The 24,616-nt window shown below is 40.7% G+C and overlaps 1 protein-coding gene across 1 annotated transcript in view; it reads left to right on the top strand.

Annotated features, from left to right (window-relative positions):
* Positions 1 to 24,616, top strand: part of TBC1D22A (TBC1 domain family member 22A) — a 585,912-nt gene that overhangs the window by 226,184 nt on the left and 335,112 nt on the right. Inside the window, exon 9 of the mRNA XM_073652139.1 lies at positions 20,604 to 20,716. Within this exon, the coding sequence (XP_073508240.1) occupies positions 20,604 to 20,716 (113 nt within the window). The remainder of the gene's footprint in view (positions 1 to 20,603; positions 20,717 to 24,616) is intronic.

Genomic DNA, 24,616 nt, shown 5'->3' with positions numbered 1-24,616 from the left:
TGATAATACCCACGTTAACGTAACAAAATTTGACTTATTAGCTACTAAATACTTTGATTGCTAGTATCTAATCAATGGAGTTTTTAATTAAAAAAAAAAAAAAAGTTTTATTCTTCTCTGCAGCCACTATTATATTGTGTGTCAAATTCAATGTGAAAAATTTGGTAGAAGTTCCTCTTTGAATAACCTAAAATGTATTAATTTAGTGGCAGCTGCAAGGTATTTGAATTGTATCAGCAGTGGCTGCATGGTTGCTGACACCTCAAACCCACATGATTGCTATATTTCCTAATATAGAGGTGAATCTAGGTTAATTAGCACTCAGGGCAAAATATCAGTTTGATGCTCCCTCTGATACGTAGGTTAAGTAAGTACACAAATTCTATTAAAAAAAATAAGGCCATAAAGTATTTGATACAATGGTCTCCCAAGAAAAACTTTACATGTGACCAAAAGTACAAAGATAAAATAGTATATTTTATTGAAATATTTTAAAAAAGCAGATAAATATAAAATTGTGAGATAAAATGCACAAAGGCACAAAGTGGGTTTACCCGGATGAGGGAGCATTGAGTATCTAAATCATTAATACCAGAGTAAAAAATATGTAGGTGGCACTCCTATATATAAAGCACCAATCAAACTGTTGTCAGTAGAAATAAGCATGATACAAAATATAACATAGTGGCAATTGCATGTAGAGTATATAGCAGAGTATAGGCATTCAATAAAAACTAGATAAATGTAAATACAAGTGTATTCTGCATTACCTCACTTGTTGTGTACTTGGTCCCACCATACCCAATGCGCATTTCGCATTGAAATCCTTCGTTCAGGGGTGGTTAGGTGCTGGCCAGGTGAGTATTTAAGTTGTAATTGACAAATCAAGTAGTGAGTCTTGTAATGTCCTACAGCATGCCCAGGCGTTGTAGGGAGGTCATACACACAATACAGAGACTCATTTTGACTTGTTTTAAGGACATTACATCAAAGTTGAATCAGCCTGTAGTGTGTTTTTCCGCTTTAATTTTGGAGGTGACTCCAAATCCAGGCCTCCATTGGTTAATAAATTTGATTTCCATTGATGATTTTTGTGTGATTTTGTTGTCAGCACATTCAACTTTGTACAGAACAAAGTATTCAATGAGAATATTTAATTCATTCAGATCTAGGATGTGTTATTTGAGTGTTCCCTTTATGTTTTTGAGCAGTGTATATTGCCAAAACTATCAGTACAGTAAAACATTGCCAGACGCACCATCAGTACATGAACACATCACTAATCTACCATCAGTAGATGAGTACATCACCAGAACCATGAATACTGCACCAGAATCACTATCAGTACATGAATGCATCACCGAGCTTAGTACAGCATATCAAATCCTTTCTCAGGTCAGCCCCATATAGATTCACAACCAGTATCCATAACAACAAATAATGTGCTGCAGGTTATAAAGAGATTCCAGCTGAAAATTTAAAAAATATATAATTTTATTAAATTAATAAAAAAGAAGGAAAAAAACATAAAAAGATAGGGCAATAGGCCTCCAAGAAAGAGACCGAGCACTTAAATGTTTGGCCAGGCCATGAAGCACAGAGCACCTTTACTTGGTTTGAACTGTCATTCTGTGCTGACAGTCCCTTTAACAATGGTAAGGAGATGCTATCAGTTGTTGTTACTAGTCGTCCTCAGATTGCTGACCATACAGTAACCACAGTACTGATGAGACATAGTCAGTATTACAAATATACATTTACACCTAGTAACCTTTATAGATGACATCTTTGATTGAAGTTGTATACATCCATTTCGTCTTGATCTAGTCCAGACACCATGATGACTTTTCATATTCACAGGCCATCTCTGCTGATTTTCGTCTTATCCGGTCTTCTGCAGCACATCCCGATACGGTGCCCTTAAAAATAACATTGTCATTATAATGTCTCTAAATAAAAATGTCTGCCCATGATGTTCTCTTGAATAAATAATTGCACCTGCATGCTAACCCTTCACAAAATTTGACCCCACACTGTCTCTTTTATGACACATGGCCTCCACATTGTCCTCCCCTACAACATACACCATCCACCCTTATGAATTAAAAGTGCCATTGTCCATCCTTATTCTCTGTAACTGCCCCACTATCAGCCCTTAAAGCGAACCTGTCATCAAGATTGTGCAAAGTAAACTACATGCTTTGTCAGGTCGGCACTGTTACACTGATTAAAATGATACCTGGGTTGATGATATCCGGCTTGTGGTTGTTTAATCTGTATTTGTAGTTTTAAGTTAATTAGATTCTAGTGCTTTGGGGCAGGACTGTGGGCGGGTCTTTGTTTGGTGCTCTTTTCTTATATTCATGCTTATGACCTTAAATGATAGGTCACTGAACTTTGTGACCTGCCTCCTATTTTAAATACTGTGCTTGCGCTGCTCATATTGTGGTCTGTAAAGATTTTTTTTAACCCCAGCAAAATTGTGCGTGCTCATTAGCATCTGTCGCTTGCCGATAGAAGCTACTGTGCGCGCACCGTGGTCTTTTTGCTGGAGCTCTAAAAAAAATGTTTTTGCTCCAACAAAATGGCGCCCACACATGTGCGGTAGCACCTGTCACTTGCTGATAAATGCTACTGCGCATGCGCCACGGCCATTTCATCAACCCAGGTATCATTTTAATCAGTGTAACGGTGCAAACCTGATAATTCATGAAGTTTACTTACCACAATTTTGATGAAAGGTTCGCTTTCATAGCTATAACCTCCAGACTGTCCCTATTTTAAGTTTACCTTCATGCTGCCCCTGTTCCATACTGGACCACATTTTTACTTAGTCCCTCTCTAGACAATCCCCTCCATACCATGCCCACACACTGTTCCCCCTTGCTGCGTCTTCACACTGTGCTCCCCCAGACACTGCTGCCAAGTCTCAATACTTTTCCCACTTCTCACACTTTTCCCACAATACTGTCCCTCCAAGCTACCCCTCTCTATACTGTCTCTTCACACTATTCTCCACTACCCCCAATACCCAATAAAGCACCTTTTTTTCTTGCGATCCATTAAAGCACTTCTTTTACTACCGTCATCTTCTATTACTCTGTGGCGCAGGAATGTCATCTGCCGCGTGATCAGGTGACCTCATCAAGCTGCTGTACGTTGCCTTGATCCTAGAAGTGCTGGCGATCAGAGGTTCACTTGTACTCACATCTCCCTTTACTTGTTATCTGTGCCGGCTGTCAGTTTGTAGAAAAGCTAAATCCCATTTCCAGGGGGTAGCAAAATGCACATCAGACCGTGTCATGAGGTGGCCCAATGGCGCTCCTTTGCTTGCTGGTAAATGCACTGCCTGCCACTGCCCTAATACTAAATATGAACAAGCGTGGTCTTCTTGAAATAACCACATTTATGAAGTATATGAGAAAACTGCATGGCCCAGTTCATTCTGTTATGTGTAATTCTGCTAGACATTCATTGAAACTATTTCATAGGTACTCATGCTTTTTTTTTTTTTTTTTTAATAAATCTTAGCAGCAAGGCCTCAGAAAAACAGCAATGGCTATTTTTCTCACACCATTTGTCATGACCTGTACTACTAAGGCTGTATGATCAGATTTATTGCAGACATTTTTTTGTCTTTCTTTGCATTTTGATGGATGGCTCTGTCAGCATTTTATGTATTATTTTAGGTATGGCAGAAGAAAAAGAATTGTTATATAATAAAGGGTCACTGAAAACAACTTAAAGCTCATGGAATATTCCTTTTTATACAGACCAATTTTTTTTTAGATTACCCCCATCTATTTTAATATTTTGCTGTTATTTTGGGGTATTTTTCATGCCTATTTTGTATGTTTTTAATGGTACTGGCCATACTTGGCAACAAGCTTTAAAAATGTTGTTCCGTTCATTTACTGGAAATAAAAAGTAGATTTATTATATTAGATGAGCTCTTCCACACCCTTTAGGCAATGAAAAATATCCAGATTGCTTATTATATTCTGCTTTTTGGTCCTACAGGAAATTTCGTAAAGAATTGGTTTGTGTCCTACATAGAAATAATACTCGCTTAATGGTATCACTCGCAATTTCAAAGTGTGTCATAGTCATCTAACTTCCTCAGTTTCTCACTTTTTTCTTTCTCAGGAATACTGTTTTCCTGTTGTATAGTTTAATGAATATGATACCATGCTTCCAGAAAATTGTAGAAAATCGCCAGTATATATCACACTATACTTTCTGAGTTTTAAATAACGTACATGGCAGAAACTATAGATAACCTCAATAACTGAGTAATTGTGAAATAGTAAATTAAGAGTGACTGGTTGCACAAAAGAGAAATTTAATAACCTTTACAGGTACGAATATCAAGTTAATGCATTAGTGAAAGAAAGCGAATCATTACATGGTCGCACAAACGTATAATCAGAGTTCCATAAAATAATGCAGCATGGAGCCTGATGGAGCACTTTCTCCAGTGGCTAATCGTTGATTGAACGTTCATAGTAACACCCGTTTCTATTACTTCTTGGTGTAAAGATGCCGGCGATTTGCCAGAGGAACAAAGAAAACACTTGTTCGTAGAGGTGATCAAATCATTTGTTCTGGCGAAAAAAGTCAGGCTATGTGCCCATGATGCAGAAATGCTCCGGATTTTTCCTGAGCGTTTCTGCATCTCCCTGGCAGAAAAAACTCATGCGGATTGGACATGCGTTTTTCCTGTTAGGGACATGCGGATGTGAAGCGTTCTTCACTTGCATTTCCGCATGCGGGTTGACAAGCGCTTTCTAAGTGATTTTAGCATCACTTGGGAAGTGCTTGACAACTTGGTCACACTATATAAATCCATGCAAACGGCATGAATTTATATAGTGTGACCCCCAAAGAATGTTAAAAAATAAAAAAATAAATATGTACTTACCTTCCGATGGCCCCCGGTGTGCTTGTGTGTGCTTGCCGGCAGCTCGCGGTAGATTTAAGGACCTGCCGACGTCAGCTGTCGCGTGACCCGTCACATGACTAAATGACGTCAGCGCAGGTCCTTTAGTTGACCGCGAGCTGCCGGCAAGCAGAGACAAGGACACCGGGGGCCATCAGAAGGTAAGTATAATGTATATTTTTATTTTATTATTTTTTTTTTTTTTACAGATTCTATGGTACCCGGGTCCGGAGGGGAGTCTCCTGTCCTCCACACCCGGGTACCATCCGCACATTGAAATGCATGTTGTCCGCATGTGCAGATGCAGTGATGTGGATTCCATGCGTTCCAGTGCAAGTCAATGGCGGCGAAAACGCAGCGTTTACGCAAAATTAATGGTAGTGCTGCGGATTTGTCCGCAATGATAATCCGCAGCAGAAATTTCCGCAGCATGTGCACAGCTCATGCGGATTATCATTGGGGAACATGGCAGACCTTCTACCAAACATTTTTTAAGCGTTTCTGCAGCGGAATTGCTTAAAAAATGCATAGTGGGCACACAGACTCATTGTTATTGGCTGGACATCATTTATGAACACATGAGTTGAGCTGCCAGTAACAAGTCTGGGAACACAATGATCATATTAGTGTTAAACAATTGCCAATCGGCGCTCTCAAAGGTGCATTGGGAGGCTGAAATCAGCATGTCTAAATGCACCGTAAACATAACTAGTGATTGGCTTAAAGGGAATCTGTCACCCCCTGGGAGATATCAGACCTCTACTATGGGCATGCAGGGTATAAAAAAAGTAAGTCTATACATACCTGTGTGGGCCCTAATAGAGGTTTGATTGCAGAGAAATCTGTTTTTATCATCTCCGTTTTGCACAGGCTTGGCGTCCACCGACGCCATGAAATCCCCCCCTATCTGTTTATTAATCCCCGCCTATTTGCTTAGTTACCATATTCCCTCCCTCCCCTGTATGCTACAGGGTCCTGTGACCTGCACTGTGCTCCTGACTTCCCGAGCATGCACAAAGCCCCACTCACATAGAGCACACTTTGCTTCATCCCAGTCCTGTCTCTCTGTGCACTGTGCCGCAGAGTTCTATTGCGCAGGCGCCCCAGCGCAAGTTAGTGTGCCTTATTTCATGTACATCTGATGTCATGCCTGACTTGTACCACATTTTGAATAGTAAATTTGCGATTTGTGTATTTGTCATAAAGTAAAAAAAATGGTTATACTTAAATTGTCATAAATTATATTTAGGGAATTTATTGCACTGTTTCAGAAAATTATAATCATATTAGGATGATCGTTTGACAAAATGTATCAGTACTTTAAGCAGACAGATATTTTAGTTAGTTTTTTAATGGTGTTATTTTTCACTTTGATCTGTCTCATTGTTTTTTTTTTGTCTCTATGAACTAATGGTCATATTTAGTTTGTTTAAAGGAATCTGTCAGCAGGATCTGAGAACAGAATGATATAGCGGCAGATACCCTGATTACAGTAATGTCACTCACTAGGCTGTGTGTTGCTGTTTCAATAAAATCAATGTTTTATCAGCAGGAGATTAAAATTACAGGAGTAGCTGCCTCCTGTCTCCTAGTCAACTACTATTTGCAACAACGCCCCCATCACTGATGAGCAGTGTTCGCTCATTTGGCAGCTTTTTGTGTACACTGTACAATCAGTGGTGTGGGGGCGTGGTTATACAGGGATCAGCATTCTGAGCTCTGCTAGATCAGCAGAGAAAACTGTGATTGTATCAAAATGGCAGCACACAGACTAGCATGTGTTACATAGCAAAAATCTGGTTACAGGTTTCCTTTAATAAAATGAGATGCAAGGTAATTTAAGTATTAGATTTTACAGAATTTTGTGAATTTGAATTTTATTTATATTTTCTATCTGCCAATATTTGCAATTAATATCCCTACAGTCATGTCATCTTGAGTTTTCCCCATAAAACAAATAAGCTGCATAATCTCTTTGAAGATCTCTGATTACTTTAAAGGTACTGTTATATAAATCTTACATTTAAGGAGTTTCATTTGTGGTGATGTTCTGTGAAATGCTTTAATTTGTGAATAGTAGATTTCTCTTCTTAAGTATGATTTGCCCCTAATCCAGAAGTTGTTTTCATCTCATAGCAGAGCACAGTGCGTTTCCCATTGTGATCCTGAATTGTGTGTCAGAAGGAGCAGAGAATGTTTGCTCATGGCTTGTATAATGGAGCCATTTGCTGCACTCCATTTTCTTTTAGCTGATTGCGTATTGCCCAGTTGCTTTGAAGATCCTAGCAGATAAAGAAAAAAAACATAAAAGGAAAAAGAAAAAAACACTTCAAGACGGCATCCTTTCTTTGATGCTGACCTAGTTTACAGTGTTTCAAAAGCATTCATCTAAAAGAGATACATATCTGATTCATCATAGATCTGGAAAAGAAATGAGTTGCTCTTGACGGCTGCACAGATGAGTGCATCCGGACAACCGGACATCTGGACATCTGGACATCTGGACATCTGGACATCTGGACATCTGGACATCCGGACATCCGGACATCCGGACATCCGGACATCTGGACATCTGGACATCTGGACATCTGGACATCTGGACATCTGGACATCCGGACATCCGGACATCTGGACATCCGGACATCCGGACATCTGGACATCCGGACATCTGACCATCAAACATTCTGAGCTCTTCTGAGCAGCTCTTCCTAGTGTACTTCAGCCATTGTATCACATTATGCCAGCGGGCATACTAAAGGATGTAGCTAGAAAAAAAAAATGGATATATGGGTTTACATACCTTTCTGTAAACATATAAAACCATACTAAGTCTAATTGCCTTCTTAATTTATTAATGGGTGTAGTTGAACAGTTGGTTGTATTGGTGATTCCATATTAGCTAGATTTGCTGCAAAGACTTCTTGTGTAAGAAGAAAAATCCTCTTATGACACTGTAAAATCCAAATGGGCTTAAATATATTTAGCATATTGATTTTTATTACCTGGCAATTTACAAAATGAGAGTATTGAAGGGAATCTGTCTCTGAGAGAAGCATAAACTAGAGGCCGAGACCCTGATTCCAACGGTGTTACTTGGCTCTTTGCTGTAGTTTTGATAAAATCACGGCTGTAGCAAAAAAATGGGGCCTTAAATTTGACATTTAATCTTATATTAAATATGCAAATTGTCTTTTCAGAGAGGAAGAGGACTTGAACTCTAGTGCCACCTACAGGAAGTAGAAATCTTACAAGTCATTATTGACCCTTTATCGAGCCTTGAAATAAGACTTAAGGATTAAAGTGAAATAAGAATCTCAATTTGTAGACACCATGTTTCTGGTTATTATACCTCGTCAGTACAAAGTATGAGATCTGATTTGGCTGGGTGAGAGGCTAACACTGGAATCTTAAAGGGTAAGGTTTCTCCTTGTGGAGAGTGACATGCCAGGTCTGCCACGCAAGTATGAGGAGACTTAAATGCCTTGCATGCTCCTCTGGGAAATGAAATATGCAAATTGTCTTTTCAGAGAGGAAGAGGACTTGAACTCTAGTGCCACCTATAAGAAGTAGCAATCCTACAAGTCATTATCGACCATAAGTCTCCTAATACTGGCGTGCCAGACCTGGCATGTCACTCTCCACAAGGAGAAATTTTACCCCTTAGATACCAGCCTTAGCCTCTCACCCAGCCAAACCAGATCTCATACTTTGCACTGACAAGGGGCAGTACCCCGAAACACCATGTCTACAAATTTGAGATTCTGATTTGGCTTTTATCCTAAGTCATATTTCAAGGCTCGTTAAAGGGTTGGTAATAACTTGTAGGATTGCTACTTCCAATAGGTGGCACTAGAGATCAAGTCCTCTTCCTCTCTGAAGAGACAATTTGCATATTGAATTTCCCAGAGGAGCATGCAAGGCATGTCATTCTCCACAAGGAGTAACCTTACCCCTAAGATCCCAATTTTGTTTTAAAAGTGTTAAAACATATATAGAGACATTACAACATTGTAGACACATGGACCAATCTGAATAAACATACAAATCAGATTATAGAATATTTTTGTCACGGACCGCATGTATTGGGGCTCCCTCACTAGGATAGCCATATCAGTTATACCTTGAACGGGTCAATATGGTAAGCGGATGTTAGTGGAATACAACAACTCAAACATTACCATAAACAGTACACTTAATGCATGCGATCATACTTAATAAAGGAAAGGTCTCATCCAATTTCTTAAACCACTAACAGGCAGATAGTCTTCCTTTTAGGGAAAGGGTACAGCATCACCATTAACTAACCATCCTTGTTTTACAGCAATAAGATTCATCAGGGGAGATTTTTAGATCATTCATAATACTCTTGTGACCAAACAGATGTGAACTCCGCCGTGAAACGCAATTAAACAAAGCCTCCTCCCTACACTGTGCATAGGCAGAAAGCTGTCCTTCAAAGGTGCGTGTCAAGTGTAGCCACAGTGCTTGAGTGTCAAGAACTACAAGCAGGAACTTGCATTCAGATGTCTCAAAGAGCTACATCAAATAAAAGGGTTTTATCAAAACTACAGCAAGAAGCCCTGTAAGTGATGCATCTCTGGAATCTGGGTTTATTCTGCCCTAAGATGGGGAAGCAAAGATCTGGTGACAGCCTCAATAAATAAAAACAAATCATCTAACACATACAGTAATAAACCGCTTTGAGAAACCAATCGTAGTAGAGGGGAGGCCTCGTGATGAAGAGATTTGATAATGAAGGATACTAAAATGGAGGCCTCTAATCAGGAAGCAATCTGCCAATGTGACAAAAGCATAGAAAAACTAACATGGAACCTAAAGGTGAAGTTTATAGAAGGAGGTGGTAAACCTGAAGTAGCCAGAGAATAATGGAAGATCTAGATCTCCATAGGGCTCTAGCAGCATTAATTAGGTGTTTGATGAGAAGATCTATGATCTCTATTGTGGACCTCAGTAAATATGCTGCAGAATTATATGTGAGAATATCTAAAGTGTATTACAGTACTAGCAAAATGGTTAAGATATTACAAAAATTTTGTTGCATTATTGCAGCGTATCAGCACTGTGTGGACAAGGCCTAAACATGCTGAAACTTTGATCGAAGAAAGAAAAGAAATTATGATAAATATCAATTTTATATTGCAGATGTCATTTTACTGTGTATGGTTATGTAAATTTTACATGCAAATCACATTTACAGCAAAAGTGTTGTATATATGCGAAGAAGAGATGTCTCTAGAAAGTATGCTGGAGGTTATGATCTTGTCAGAAAATTGCAGAGGACTGATAAGAATTTATTTTTTCTAATTATGTAAGGGATTTAATTACAACAAAGCTTGTTGTCTCACAATGATATTTAGGTTTTTTTTGCTTTATTTTTGCTCCTCACAGTTGAATGGTTTCCTTTCTTGTTCATTTAAATATGTATTTGAAACGTAAAATACTATTTATTATTTTCATTATTTTGATTTTTAAATACAGATGTGTCAATATAAAACTGTTACAATTTAGGCTTTTTAGTGCTAAAGCCTTTTATACATAATTTCCAGGAATATAGCCTGTATAAAAAGTGGGCTGTATAATGGAATTATGTATTAAAAGTGTAAAAAAACAAAACAAAACTGATCATTCCACATTTTTGACATACAGTTGATGCATATGTATTCACATCATGTTGGGAAAAAATAAAACAACTCAGGAACAGGATGCATTTACAGTTGTTCCTTTTCCCACAGACTTCCATTCTATAAAAAATAGAAGTACTACCTTTTTAGAACATTGTAAATGTGGCTGCGACTGCTGCAGTACTAACAAATCTGCTGTAAAGTCAGTATTTGGTGTGCCCTCTAAATAACTCAACACACAGCCATTAATGTCTAAACCGCTGGCAACAAAAATGAGTACACCCCTGAGTGACAATGGCCAAATTGTGCCCAAAGTGTCAATACTTTGTGTGGCCACCATTATTTTCAAGCACTGCCTTAACTTTCTTGGGCAAGAAGCTCACTAGAGTTTCACATGTTGCCACTGGAATCCTCTTCCACTCCTCCATGACGACATCACGGAGCTGGTGGATGTTAGAGACCTTGCACTCTTCCACTTTCCTTTTGAGGATGCCCCACAGATGCTCAATAGGGTTTAGGTCTGGAGATTTGCTTGGCCTGTCCTGCACCTTTACCCTCAGTTTCTTTAGTGAGGCAGTAGTCATCTTGGAGGTGTGTTTGAGTTAGTTATCATGTTGGAATGCTGCCCTGCGGCCAAGTTTCCGAAGGGAGAGAATCATGCTCTTCTTCAGTATGTCACAGTACATGTTGGCATTCATGGTTCCCTCAGTGAACTGTTGCTCCCCACAGCCGGCAACACTCATGCTGCCCCAAACCATGATACTCCACCACCATGCTTGACTGTAGGCTAGACACACTTGTCTTTGTACTCCTTACCTGGTTGCCGCCACACACGCTTGATTCCATCTAAATCAAATAAGTTCATCTTGGTCTCATAATACCACAGGACATGATTCCAGTAATCCATGTCATTAGTCTTCTTGTCTTCAGCAAAGTGTTTGTGGGTTTTCTTATGCATCATCTTTAGAAGAGGCTTCCTTCTGGGATGACAGCCATGCAGACCAATTTGATGCTGTGTGTGTGGCGTATGGTTTGAGCACTGACAGGCTGATCCCCCACCCATTCAAATCTACAGTAGTGCTGGTAGCACTCGTACGTCTTTTTTGAAAATATAACCTCTGGATATGATGCTGAGCACATGCACTCAATTTCTTTGGTCGACCATGGTGAGACCAGTTCTGAGTGGAACCTGTCTTGTTAAACGGCTGTATGGTATTGGCCACCGTACTGCAGCTTATTTTAGTGTTGCCATTCTCCTTATAGCCTAGGCCATCTTTATATAGCGAAACAATTCTTCTTTTAACATCCTAATAGAATTTATTGCAATGAAGTACCATATTGAACTTCCAGTGACCAGTATGAGAGACTGAGAGTGATAACACCAAATTTAACATACTTGCTCCCCATTCACACATGAGACCTTGTAACTCTAATGAGTCACATGACATCGGGGAGTGAAAATAGCTAATTGGGAAATTGGGAACAATTTGGCTATTTTCACTTAGGGGCGCACTCATTTTTGTTGCTAGCAGTTCAGACATTAATGGCTGTATGTTGAGTTATTTAGAGGGCACACCAAATTTAGACTTTACATTGTATCAAAGTGTCATATCTGCAGTGTTGTCCCATGAAAAGATATAAAGATATAATAAAATATTTACAAATGTGTATGTATGTGTATATATATACAGACCAAAAGTTTGGACACACCTAATTTAAAGATTTTTCTGTATTTTCATGACTATGAAAATTGTACATTCACTTTGAAGGTATCAAAACTATGAATTAACACATGCAGAATTATATACTTAACAAAAGAGTGTGAAACAACTGAAAATATGTCTTATATTCTATGTTCTTCAAAGTAGCCACGTTTTGCTTTGATGACTGCTTTGCACACTCTTGGCATTCTCTTGATGAGCTTCAAGAGGTAGTCACTGGAAATGGTCTTTCAACAATCTTGAAAGAGTTCCCAGAGATGCTTAGCACTTGTTGGCCCTTTTGCCTTCACTCTGCGGTCCTGCTCACCCCAAACCTCATTGGGTTCAGGTCTGGTGACTCTGGAGGCCAGGTCATCTGGCGTAGCACCCCATCACTCTCCTTGGTCAAATAGCCCTTACACAGCCTGGAGGTGTGTTAGGAGTCATTGTCCTGTTGAAAAATAAATGATGGTCCAACTAAACGCAAACCGGATGGAATAGCATGCCGCTGCAAGATGCTGTGGTAGCTATGCTGGGTCAGTATGCCTTAAATTTTGAATAAATCCCCAACAATGTCACCAGCAAAGCACCCCCACACCATCACACCTCCTCCTCCTTGCTTCACGGTGGGAACCAGGCATGTAGAGTCCATCCGTTCACCTTTTCTGCGTCACACAAAGACACGGTGGTTGGAACCAAAGATCTCAAATTTGGACTCATCAGACCAAAGCACAGATTTCCAATGGTCTAATGTCCATTCATTGTGTTCTTTAGCCCAAACAAGTCTCTTCTGCTTGTTGCCTGTCCTTAGCAGTGGTTTCCTAGCAGCTATTTTACCATGAAGGCCTGCTGCACAAGTCTTCTCTTAACAGTTGTTGTAGAGATGTGTCTGCTGCTAGAACTCTGTGTCATTGACCTGGTCTCTAATCTGAGCTGCTGTTAATCTGTGATTTCTGAGGCTGGTGACTCAGATAAACTTATCCTCAGAAGCAGAGGTGACTCTTGGTCTTCCGTTCCTGCAGCGATCCTCATGTGAGCCAGTTTCTTTGTAGCGCTTGATGGTTTTTGCAACTGCACTTGGGGACACTTTCAAAGTTTGCCCAATTTTTCGGACTGACTGACCTTTATTTCTTAAAGTAATGATGGCCACTCGTTTTTCTTTACTTAGCTGCTTTTTTCTTGCCATAATACAAATTCTAACAGTCTATTCAGTAGGACTATCAGCTGTGTATCCACCAGACTTCTGCACAACACAACTGATGGTCCCAACCCCATTTATAAGGCAAGAAATCCCACTTATTAAACCTGACAGGGCACACCTGTGAAGTGAAAAACATTTCCGGTGACTACCTCTTGAAGCTCATCAAGAGAGTGCCAAGAGTGTGCAAAGCAGTCATCAAAGCAAAAGGTGGCTACTTTGAAGAACCTAGAATATAAGACATATTTTCAGTTGTTTCACACTTTTTTGTTAAGTATATAATTCCACATGTGTTAATTCATAGTTTTGATGCCTTCAGTGTGAATGTACAATTTTCATAGTCATGAAACAACGGAAAAATCTTTAAATGAGAAGGTGTGTCCAAACTTTTGGTCTGTACTGTGTATATATATATATATATATATATATATATATATATATATATATATATATATATATATACACATACAGTACAGACCAAAAGTTTGGACACACCTTCTCATTTAAAGATTATTCTGTATTTTCATGACTATGAAAATTGTACATTCACAGTGAAGGCATCAAAACTATGAATTAACACATGTGGAATTATATACTTAACAAAAAAGTGTGAAACAACTGAAAATATGTCTTATATTCTAGGTTCTTCAAAGTAGCCACCTTTTGCTTTGATGACTGCTTTGCACACTCTTGGCATTCTCTTGATGAGCTTTAAGAGGTAGTCACCGGAAATGGTCTTCCAACAATCTTGAAGGAGTTCCCAGAGATGCTTAGCACTTGTTGGCCATTTTGCCTTCACTCTGCGGTCCAGCTCACCCCAAACCATCTCGATTGGGTTCAGGTCTGGTGACTGTGGAGGCCAGGTCATCTGGCGTAGCACCCCATCACCCTCCTTCTTGGTCAAATAGCCCTTACACAGCCTGAAGGTGTGTTTGGGGGTCATTGTCCTATTGAAAAATAAATGATGGTCTAACTAAACGCAAACCGGATGGAATAGCATGCCGCTGTAAGATGCTGTGGTAGCCATGCTGGTACAATATGCCTTCAATTTTGAATAAATCCCCAACAGTGCACCAGCAAAGCACCCCCACACCATCACACCTCCTCCTCCATGCTTCACGGTGGGAACCAGGCATGTAGAGTCCATCCGTTCACCTTTTCTGCGTCGCACAAAGACACGGTGGTTGGAACCAAAGATCTCAAATTTGGACTCATCAGACCAAAGCACAGAATTCACCTGGTCTAATGTCCATTCCTTGTGTTCTTTAGCCCAAACAAGTCTCTTCTGCTTGTTGCCTGTCCTTAGCAGTGGTTTCCTAGCAGCTATTTTACCATGAAGGCCTGCTGCACAAAGTCTCCTCTTAACAGTTGTTGAAGAGATGTGTCTGCTGCTAGAACTCTGTGTGGCATTGACCTGGTCTCTAATCTGAGCTGCTGTTAACCTTCGATTTCTGAGGCTGGTGACTCGGATAAACTTATCCTCAGAAGCAGAGGTGACTCTTGGTCTTCCTTTTCTGGGGCAGTCCTCATGTGAGCCAGTTTATTTGTAGCGCTTGATGGTATTTGCAACTGCACTTGGGGATACTTTCAAAGTTTTCCCAATTTTTCGGACTTACTGACCTTCATTTCTTTAAGTAATGATGGCCACTCGTTTTTCTTTACTAAGCTGCTTTTTTCTTGCCATAATACAAATTCTAATAGTCTATTCAGTAGGACTATCAGCTGTGTATCCACCAGACTTCTGCACAACACAACTGATGGTCCCAACCCCATTTATAAGGCTAGAAATCCCACTTATTAAACCTGACAGGGCACACCTGTGAAGTGAAAACCATTTCCGGTGACTACCTCTTGAAGCTCATCAAGAGAATGCCAAGAGTGTGCAAAGCAGTCATAAAAGCAAATGGTGGCTACGTTGAAGAACCTAGAAAATAAGACATATTTTCAGTTGTTTCACACTTTTTTGTTAAGTATATAATTCCACATGTGTTAATTCATAGTTTTGATGCCTTCAGTGTGAATGTACAATTTTCATTGTCATGAAAATACAGAAATTTCTTTAAATGAGAAGGTGTGTCCAAACTTTTGGTCTGTACTGTATATATATATATATATATATATATATATATATATATATATATATATATATATATATATATATATATATAATATGTGCATGTTGTGTTTTATGTAATAATGACAATGCTATAGATTTCAAAAGTTGTTGAAATGAAGCATTGAACTGTTGGTTGTATAACCTACCATACTTAAAGCAGATCTAGCTCCAATTTTCACAATACAAATTGCTTACATTATTACGAGAACTTTTAGACCTGATGAGAATACTACTTACTTTGAAAATACTCATCATGATGTCTGTATAATTTTTTTTTTTTTAACGTTCCTGGTCTAGTATTAAAACGAGCATGTATTGAGTCTAATTCTAGCCATTCTGACAAGGATTATCATAGTAAGTACACAAGTCTCATCGATCTTTTCTCCAAATGTTTCTTATTTAACTGGGCTCATAATGTAATAGGCAATGCAGAGCAGAATAAAACTTTCTTTGTTTTTTTAGATGAGCAGGAAGCAACACACTGGGGAAAGAAGAACACGCCCCACAATAGCTTAGAACGGGCTCATTGTGAGGCTATGTGCCCACGATGCAGAAATGCTGCAGATTTTTCCTGAGCTTTTATGCATCTCCCTGGCAGAAAAAACACATGCGGATTGTACATGCGGATTGTACATGCGGATTGTACATGCGTTTTCCTGCCAGGGACATGCAGAAGTGAAGCGTTCTTCACATGCATTTCCGCATGCGGGTTGACGATTTTAGCATCACTTGGAAAGTGCTTGACAACTTGGTCACACTATATAAATCCATGCAAACGGCATGGATTTATATACTGTGACCGAAAGAATGGTAAAAAATAAATATTATACTTACCTTCTGATGGCCCCCGGTGTTCTTGTTCTTGTCTTTTCCAGGTTCTATGGTACCCGGTCTCCTCTCCTCCAGACCCGGGTACCATCCGCACATTGAAACGCATGGAATGTGCATGTACAGATTCAGTGATGCGGATGACATGCGTTCCAATACAAGTCAATGGCGGCGAAAACACCACCCTTCCGCAAAATACTTGGTAGTGCTGCGGATTTTTCCGCAGTGCTAATCCGCAGCGGAAATTTCAGCATCATGGGCACAGCACATGCGGATTATCATTGGGGAACGTGGCAGGCCTTTTGCCAAGCATTTGTTAAGCGTTTATGCAGCGGAATTGCCGCTGCGGAAAAGCTTAAAAAACGCATAGTGGGCACACAGCCTGAGACATGTATTGACAAAACAGTCTCTCCTCACTGAAAAGTGGTGACATGTGCTGCCGCACAGCAGTCCTGGGTGTGATTGTAGGGAATCTGTCAGCAGCTTTTTGCTATGTTATCTGAAGACAGCAGGATATAGAGTCTGAAACACAGAGATTAGAGACCTGTCGCTTGTCAAAGCGTGTGCTGTTGTTTACTAACTGTGAAGGATTTATGACTAAGAAATTAACATTGTCAGACTAGTCCGGCTACTAAGCACCTCACTGTCTATGGACTTTGCACGTGGAGAGCCTGGTGTGGGTGGGGTTAGCTTTCTCAGCTCTGCTTCTTTCTAAATCTAAAAGCTCTGATTGTGTGAGAACTGCTGCATCCAGTAATCTAAGTGATATATGGTTGGATTCAGCTTCTCTTTGCCTACATCAGGCTGCTCTCAGATGAGGTAACAAAATCTTGCTGACAGATTCCCTTTATGTGACAACTTTCATCTCCAGCAATAAGTGTGGGGGGAAGTTGAGTCTCACTACAAATCCTGCTAGTAGCTCTTCTTTGAAATTCAAAAAATACACATTAACCTTGCCAGAGCATATGTAGTGTTATCAACTCTTCTGTCTCCACACATTGACTGCTGGAGATGGGAGATGAGAGCTGAAAGCTGTCAGTTAATCACACTCAGGTCTGCTGTGCTCCAGCACATCAGCACTCTGCAGTCGGGAGAGCAGACTGTTTGTGAATACACATTTCGCACTCAGCTTGCTCTATTTTATTATGGTAGGGTGTTCTTCTTCCTCTTTCTGATGCTGGCTAAGCAAGCAGCAACACACAGAGAAAGAAGTACATGTCCCCAATGAAATCTCTCTAATAATGCCCACTTGGACTTAAAATAAAAATTAATTGTCACATACTGTATTTTTCGGACTATAAGACGCAACTAGGTTTTAGAGGAGGAAAATGGCAAAAAAAATTGAAGCAAAAAATGTGGTCACGATGCACTGTTAAGGGGGAGCAGGTCTGCTGCTAACACTGGTATAGGGGTAATGTCCCCCAATTCTGATAATATCCCCCATCTTGGTAGATATGCCCCCCTTCCTATTATTCGTGGCCCCCATCCCCATCCTGATATGCATGGCACCCCTCCATCCTGATATGCATGGCACCCCTCATCCTTATCCTGGTATGCATGGCACCCCTCATCCTTATCCTGGTATGCATGGCACCCTTCATCCTTATCCTGGTATGCATGGCACCCTTCATCCTTATCCTGGTATGCATGGCACCCATCATCCCTATCCTGGTATGCATGGCACCCATCATCCCTATCCTGGCATGCATGGCACCCATCATCCCTATCCTGGTATGCATGGCACCCATCATCCCTATCCTGATATGCATGGCACCCATCATCCCTATCCTTGTATGCATGGCACCCATCATCCCTATCCTTGTATGCATGGCACCCATCATCCCTATCCTGGTATGCATGGCACCCATCATCCGTATCCTGGTATGCATGGCACCCATCATCCCTATCCTGATATGCATGGCACCCATCATCCCTATCCTGATACGCATGGCACCCATCATCCCTATCCTGGTATGCATGGCACCCATCATCCCTATCCTGGTATGCATGACACCCCTCATCCCTATCCTGATATGCATGACACCCATCATCCCTATCCTGATATGCATGGCACCCATCATCCCTATCCTTGTATGCATGGCACCCATCATCCCTATCCTTGTATGCATGGCACCCATCATCCCTATCCTGGTATGCATGGCACCCATCATCCGTATCCTGGTATGCATGGCACCCATCATCCCTATCCTGATATGCATGGCACACATCATCCCTATCCTGATACGCATGGCACCCATCATCCCTATACTGATATGCATGGCACACATCATCCCTATCCTGATACGCATGGCACCCATCATCCCTATTCTGATACGCATGGCACCCATCATCCCTATCCTGGTATGCATGGCACCCATCATCCCTATCCTGGTATGCATGACACCCCTCATCCTTATCCTGGTATGCATGGCACCCCTCATCCCTATCCTGGTATGCATGGCACCCCTCATCCCTATCCTGGTATGCATTGCACTCCTCATCCCTATCCTGGTATGCATGGCACCCCTCATCCCTATCCTGGAATGCATGGCACCCCTCATCCCTATCCTGGTATGCATGGTACCCCTCATCCCTATCCTGGTATGTATGGCACCCCTCATCCCTATCCTGGTATGCATGGCTCCCCTCATCCTTATCCTGGTATGTATGATCCCCCTCATTCTTATCCTGGTATGTATGATCCCCCTCATTCTTATCCTGGTATGTATGATCCCCCTCATCCTTATACTGATATGTATGATGCGCCTCATCCATATCCTGGTATGTATGGCCCCCTCATCCTTATCCTAGTATGCATGGTACCCCTCATCCTTATCCTAGTATGCATGGTCTCACTAATCCCCATCACGCTGCACATAAAAAAAACAAAAACACTCCTCACCTCTCTTCTCTCTCTTCCAGCGCTGCGTCCTGTCTGCCCTCACTGATGTCGCCATGTGAGCCGCACATGGCGTCACTGCCATGCGCGGCTCACAAGGAGAGATCAGCTGCCGGAAGTCACTGTTCCCCACTGTGTGCGCGGGGAGCAGTGACTTCACTCTCCTTATTAGCCGGCACACAGTGTAGCCTCAGCGCTGGAGAGGGGGTGAATATTCATATATTCATGCCCTTTAATAGCAGGTGCCGCACTGCTGATACACTGTGTGCCTTTATTAAGGAGCATGAATATTCACTGCTCCCCACGCCTATAGGCGTGGGGAGCAGTGAATATTCATTTTCTTTAGCAGCGGGGACCGTGTAGGCTGCAGCAGGCGGCTGCTGCCTCCTGTGCCCCGCTCCGCCGCCGCAACCGCTCCCCCCACACAGTGTATGTATGTGTATATATATATGTGTGTGTATATGTATATATATATATATATATATATATATATATATATATATATATATATATATATATATATATATATATATATATATATATATATATATATATATATATATATATATATATATATATATATATATATATATATATATGTGTGTGTGTGTGTGTGTGTGTGTGTGTGTGTGTATATATATATATATATATATATATATATATAATATATATACCCCCCAGCAACATTCAGACTATAAGACGCACCTCCCATTTTCCTCCCAAATTTTTGAGGAAAAAAGTGTCTTATAGTACGAAAAATACGGTACTTGGCTAATATTTCCGCAACAGAGAAACTTGGCTAATAATAAATTATTCTGCTCTGCAGCCACCATTATATCGTGTCTTGTTCAACATGAAAAATTTGGTGAATAGTCCTCTTTAACAATGTATGTAATTTGATTTAAAAAATGTGGAGACAAATCCACTTAAATGCCTAAGCTTACAGCAGGGCTTAGATATTCTCAGCAACTGCATACTGTAATCTAAAGGTGTTTTTACATTCTGCTTAGCGTGGGCTGTAATAGTTTTCCACGTATGTTTATTGTGAAGTACAAATTGTGCTCATCCTGTCAATATTTCTAAGCTGTATCCTGTATCTGTCAAAGTAGTTTATAAGTGTTCACTAATCGAAATGGATTGATAGGTAGCCATCGCTCTCCTGTAGCTGCCAGTGTTGTTAGAGATGTCTTTGCATGTTTTTGTTGCACATGGTTGTACATAACCTAGCTTCACTCATTTGCACACTCTACCTTACTATACTTTCTTCTCTCTAAATTTTAGCTGAAGAAGAAGAAGTGGAAAATGTTGATGTTTCCAGTCTGCCCGAAGAGGTGCTGCGGAACATTGAAGCTGACAGTTACTGGTGCATGAGCAAGTTACTTGATGGCATTCAGGTAAATTGATTCCCCATGTCCTCGTGCATTCTCTATATCTGATTTATTTCATGAATCTCAGCTACTGCTGGGACTCTGAGAAATAAATACATATGGGAAAACCTGCTCCATTGAGGAAATCTGTCTACATTGTATCATTACTGCTGGCTTGTAAAATGACAAATGCGTTCACTTACAAAACCAACTTTCACTGTGTAACACAGGGCTGGGGTCCAAACCCCTGGGATATTGTTTCCAGTCTCTAGACATTAGTAAGGATGGCAGTCAATTGTGGTGCATCAGATTGTTTGTTTGAGGTTAGGTTTCGGAGTATCTATCCCTTGAGAAAATTCACCAATGTCGCAGCAAAGTAGCATATGCTTATTTTGTAAGATGATTATATTTTGCCAGTGCACCTTATAGGAGGTCTGTCACCCTTAAAATGCCAATTAAACTGCATAAACATTCATATAATGGACGTAGCCCCTATAAAAATCATATCAGCAATAAAACGTTGAAACTTAATATTTGCTTTAAAAACGACTTTCATTTGTGGTTTGCAAATGAGGGCGTTTCACTGCACCCTTTGCTACGCCTATGCCTTGGTGGTCCATTACATTCTCAACATTGCATATTAAAGCCAGTTCCTTATCTAAAATTACAGCACTTAGTTGGTAAGAGCAAACGCTGTCTAATATCAGTTTTCTTGTCTGCGCTTTTAACTGACACTGGAGTCAGAAGTGTCAGTGCAGCCGCTCACAGAATCTGTCTGCAGGCACAATCTGACTCCAGGCTTCTCTCTGATGCTTAAAGTGGACCTGTCAGCAGGATTTTGCTTAGTAAACTACCAGCAGTGTTATGTTGGGGCTGCTGCACTGATTAATATGATACCTGAAGTGTAGAAATTCGTCTTGTGGTTCTTGTGTAATCAGTATAAACACAAAAAAAGAAAAGGTCAGCTCACTTCTTTGGCGTGTGGAGCAATCAGCGCCTTGGACGGATCCTGGTTGAGCCGCCAAAGAATCAAAGGAAGAGTGCAAATAATCCAGCGTAAAGGCTTGTTTAGTAGAAAAAATATAAAACTTAGCTTTTATTAGCCATATAAAAACACTTCTCCACAGAATATACAGCTAATGTGCAATGATATTAGCTTGTAGACCTAATCTGACGCCAGGCTTCTCTCTGATGCTTAAAGCGAGCCTGTCAGCAGGATTTTGCTAAGTAAACTAAAGGCATTGTCATGTGGGGAGCTGCAGCACTGATTAATATGATACTTTAAGTGAAGAAATACGTCTTGTGGTTGTTGTGTAATCAGTATTTTCAGTTTTGAGTTAATGATATGCCCGTTCTTCGGGGTGGGCCTGTAGGCAGGATCTTATCGTGGTGCTCTAGGCCAGATCAGCAAGAAAAGACCTGTCCACAGGCCGCCCCGAACCACAAGTATGTTCCTCATCATAAAGACAGCCAGACAGAGAAACAGATAGGGGCAGGCCTGTGGGCTGATCTTTTCTTGCTGATCTGGCCTAGAGCACCAAGGAAAGACCCGGCCTACAGTCCCGCCCCGGGGCACGGGCATATCATTAACTCAAAATTGCAAACACTGATTACACAAGAACCACAAGACGGATTTCTGAACCTCAGGTATCATATTAATCAGTGCAGCAGCCCCAAAATGACATTGCCTGTAGTTTACTTATCAAAATCCTGCTGACAAGTTCGTTTTAATGCACCTAGTAGTGTACCGACCAAGCAGTCCCAGTGATGAGGAGCTTTCATTCTGATGTGCTCATGCGGTCTGCTCACTTCACCAATCCATTCCTTACTGATACTGCTTGAGCGGCAGCCAAAGACAGGCACTTGGAGTGCACCGCTGTGCTCCTCCAATGTCAGTGCACAAGCACAGACATGCAAATTGATTTTAGACAGCGCTTGCTCTTCCCAGTGGTGTGCTGTCAATATAAGAGACTAGCTTTAATGTGCAGATAGTAGGGGGGGTAATGGTGCACCAAGGCATAGATTGTACCAAGGCTGCACTGATAGCGCCCTCATTAGTATTTTGAATAAAAGTAGATTTTTCAGCAAAAGGTAATTTAAATATGCCTGGTATGACTCCTCTAGGGGCTACGTCCCCTATAGAAATGTTTAGGCAGTTAATTGGCATTTTGGTGGTGATAGACTCCCTTTGTACATTTTTGTTTCCCATATTTTTTTATCCAGTGCATATAAAAATTAAGCACCTTTGCTAATTGTCTAAATTCCACTATCTTGTAGATGTAAGTTTCTTGCATATTTGTGTGAACCAGGATGAGACATCTGCTTTTTTGTGAACACCGATTGCAAAATAACGCCCTTTATTCTGACATGACCCAGTGCTCTTCAGCTATAGGCCAAAGCTGCCCTTCACAGCTGAGAAGCTCTACCCAATCCCTGCATGGACTCTTTACATAATGCTTGTAATATTGAGATCTGTTTGCAAACACAGTAATGTGGTTACCACAGGGCTTTATACATCCACAGTATATTCAGTAGTCCGCCACCTCCTCTTTAACGGCAGAGGACAAATTATATAATTCTTTGTGGTGATTTATGCAAAGACTGGCCTTTTATCCTTGCTGACTTGCACTTTTTTTTGCATTGGCTAGATTACTATCTAGCCAGCAGAATAAAAAGGTGAACTGGAACATAACTGGAATAAAGGTTAGTCATTGCAAAAAGCCCCTGATATTAAAGAAAGCTGTGAGAAAAGAGCGTGCATCGCTGCCTGGTGTGAAGTCACAGACTGACTATTATGCCTGTGCTGATTTCTGCCCATGGCTTAGTCTGCTTAATCAAGTTTTTGCTGCATCCTTTGGATGACCACTTACCTGGGGAGAGATAGCCATGGGCTGCATTAATGGAAGGCACATCAGCGGAGACGATGTGATATGCTCATAAATGTTCTGCCAGGAAGCCTCTTGCCATTGCGTTCATGTATGAAATTATTACCATGCCACTTATCTAGATTTTGTTACAGACAACAGTATTCCATAATGTCGGCGGCATCTTTTTGCAAATGATAGAAGCAGGATAATACACCCTTTCACGTTCCTAAAACTGTACAGAAATGCTTCAGGACGTTGACTTGACCTTGAACTTCCCAATTGTCAATTTCATCTAATATCTGTAGGACTTCCTGGAAAAACAAGTCTGATCCATGGAGGTCCTTCCTTACAAATAACATACTAGACTTAAAATCTTCTATGTTTCAGTAAAAAGGTATAGACCGCAGTGGCGGGATTAAACAAACCTGTATAGCTTGATGCAACTACCAAAATATCCGGAATTTCCTTCCAGTTTATTGGAGATCCATCATGCAAAAGCCACATATCAGCCTACATAGAGGCTTTTTCACGTGCACTTGAAAAACGCCTCGGTGCAGAACAATACGTGGTGTTTTGCATGTTGGATCTCCAGTAAGCTGCATGTTTTCTGATAATTCTAATGGATTAGTGCTGATATCATGAGGCACCTTCAAAGGTCTAGTGAAATCCATGCCCTGATGGGTTAATTTTTTTTTAGTGGCTTTAGAGGGTCCTATAAAATATCAAGCTTTACAGGGGTTGTCCACTACTAGGACAACCTTTTCTGGATCTAAATGTTTGGCGCCGATAAAATAAAAAAGATCATACTCTCCTCCAGTGCCGATGCCGTTACAGCGGTGTCAGCACTCACTGTCCTGGGGCTCTCATATGGTTGTGGTATCACATGACCACATGGAAACCGTAAGATGGATCGCTCCAGTTTTTTGGTTAGGCATAGCTATTGGGGCAGTGATTATGAAAGCAAAAATATGTACAGATCAGCCTTAACATTAAAGGGGTTACTAAAACAAGCCCATCTCATACCCCACGCTTGGAACCGATAAAATAAAAAAGGTTATAC

The sequence above is a fragment of the Phyllobates terribilis genome, unplaced genomic scaffold (assembly GCF_046119375.1).
Source record: "Phyllobates terribilis strain yellow unplaced genomic scaffold, ASM4611937v1 Scaffold_11__3_contigs__length_659146591, whole genome shotgun sequence".
Lineage (NCBI taxonomy): Eukaryota > Metazoa > Chordata > Amphibia > Anura > Dendrobatidae > Phyllobates > Phyllobates terribilis.
Note: the sequence above shows the minus strand (reverse complement) of the source record. Positions and strands in the feature narration are given on the sequence as shown.